The sequence below is a fragment of the Trichechus manatus genome, unplaced genomic scaffold, assembly GCF_000243295.1.
Source record: "Trichechus manatus latirostris isolate Lorelei unplaced genomic scaffold, TriManLat1.0 scaffold00122, whole genome shotgun sequence".
In the NCBI taxonomy this organism is placed as follows: Eukaryota; Metazoa; Chordata; class Mammalia; order Sirenia; family Trichechidae; genus Trichechus; species Trichechus manatus.
In genome coordinates, this window is record NW_004444058.1 from 7,113,385 (window position 1) to 7,115,257 (window position 1,873).

The 1,873-nt window shown below is 53.0% G+C and overlaps 1 protein-coding gene across 1 annotated transcript in view; it reads left to right on the forward strand.

The window, feature by feature from the left end:
- The window catches only part of LOC101356147 (docosahexaenoic acid omega-hydroxylase CYP4F3-like), a 4,653-nt gene extending 3,126 nt beyond the window's left edge, over positions 1 to 1,527 (forward strand). The window contains exons 2-3 of the mRNA XM_023738793.1: positions 1,122 to 1,266; positions 1,466 to 1,527. Coding sequence (XP_023594561.1) covers positions 1,122 to 1,266; positions 1,466 to 1,527 — 207 coding nt within the window. The remainder of the gene's footprint in view (positions 1 to 1,121; positions 1,267 to 1,465) is intronic.
- Positions 1,528 to 1,873: the final 346 nt, after the last annotated feature.

Here is a 1,873-nt window from a genome sequence, read left to right on the forward strand (position 1 = left end):
GAATGATGTGTAGGTTTTTAAGCTGGGGCAGCATGGAGTGGGCAGTGGTGGCTCCTGAGCCTCCTGCCAGGCCTGGCCTCCACCTACCACCCCCACCCCCAGTGCAGCACTATGAGGAGGGCTCTGGGCCACTACTTCCATGACGTCCATCTCTGGTGGGTGTGTCCTTTCTACCCCATCCTGTGTCTTTTCCACCCTAGGTTCTTTACTCACCTTCTCCAGACCCCGGATGTCTCTCCTACAAGACCCTGCCTCATCTCTACTCCCTTCCATTGCCCTCTGCCTTTTGCATCCTGGACAGGAGAATGGACAGTGTCCAACAGAGGTCTCGACTATGTCACTATCCTGTTCAGCGACACTGGGCAGGTGACTGAATCTTCAGTTGCTGAGATCCCTTTCAGTTGTGAGTGACGGAAACTCAACCACATGTGGCCTAAACAAATAAATGGAATCTATTGACTGAAAAGTCTAGGGACGGTGGCCTTCAAGGCCTCAAACAATGCTATCAGGAATCTGCCTTCATTTCTTGGTTCTACTTTCCTTGTCAACTTTATTTTCAAGGAAGCTTTTTCCTCACATTGTAAATGATGATCCAAGAAGCTCCATTCCAATGGGAAAGCACGCCTTCCCCCCCCCGCAGAGTGCCCATTAATTCCCACCAACTCCCAAGACAATTGCTGGAACTCTGCTTGCCCAATCTTGGTGGGTAGGGGGCTCTCAGAGCTGTTGTTTTGGGGACACAAGCAACTCAGTGCCTAAGAACTCAGGCTCTGGATTCAGACAGACCTGGGCTCAGGTATTAGGCAGTCACTTGCTTTCTGGGGGACCCTGGGCAAATGAAGTCATTGTTCAGAGGCTTAGTTTCCTTATCTGGAAAATGGGGGTAAGAAGAGCACCAAGGTGAAGGTGGTTTTGGATATCTAAAGAGGACAGGCTGTTTGTACCCCTGTGACTGAAGGACCCTGAATGGCCATGTGTCAGGCTTGGGGTCAGGACTGGGCTTGGTATAGAGGGGACAAATAGCTGGACAGGGATCTTGGGTCTTGGGTGGATCTCTGCCCTCAGCTCTTCTCTCTGGTACCTACAAGGGGGTGAACTTGGTCCTCTTAGTTCTTCCCCAGATCCAGAACTCGGAGGAGGGTCTCCAGTACACACAGGGCCTGGCCAGCACTTTCGGGGATGTGTGCTACTGGTGGGTGGGGCCCTTGCATGCCATCATCCGCGTCTTACACCCCACCTTCATCAAACCTGTCCTCTTGGCCCCAGGTAGACATCTGCTGCCCACAGCCTGCTGCCACCCAGCCCTGTGCTTCCTTTTAGCTGGTGAGTGAGCAGGTGGGAGGACAGGAGAGCTGTGGGGAGGGGCCACTGCCCTTGACTTACCTGGGCCCAACTGTCTGACCCTGGTTATGTCTGGTCACTTCTAGGGCGTGTCTGTGTGATGCCTGCTGTGTGGCCATGTCAGGTGAATGTTTGCACCTGGGACCATTTGGGGATGGTCTGGAACACATCTGGGCTCAGCTGTAGCCCAGGACATCAGGGCCTGAAGAGGTCTGTCTAAGATGTCAGTTGAGATTGTCCAGGTGTCCTGTTGGTCATGTGGGCACCATGTTTGGACTTGTCCTATGTCAGGGCTAGGCTGTGTCTGGGACTCTGTGAAGTGTCTGGGAGGTTATTTTAATCTTGTGTAAGGCAGGTCCAAGGTATGTCCATTCACACCTGGGCCATGTCTGGGTCACTCCTAGGCCACATCTGGGGCTAACGAGTCCATATTTAAGTCCTGCCTGGGGCTTGTGTGGGGGGCATTCTGAGGTCATGTCAGACGGCTCTGGTCCATATCAGAGCATGTTGTGTCGTGTTATGTACATGTTAG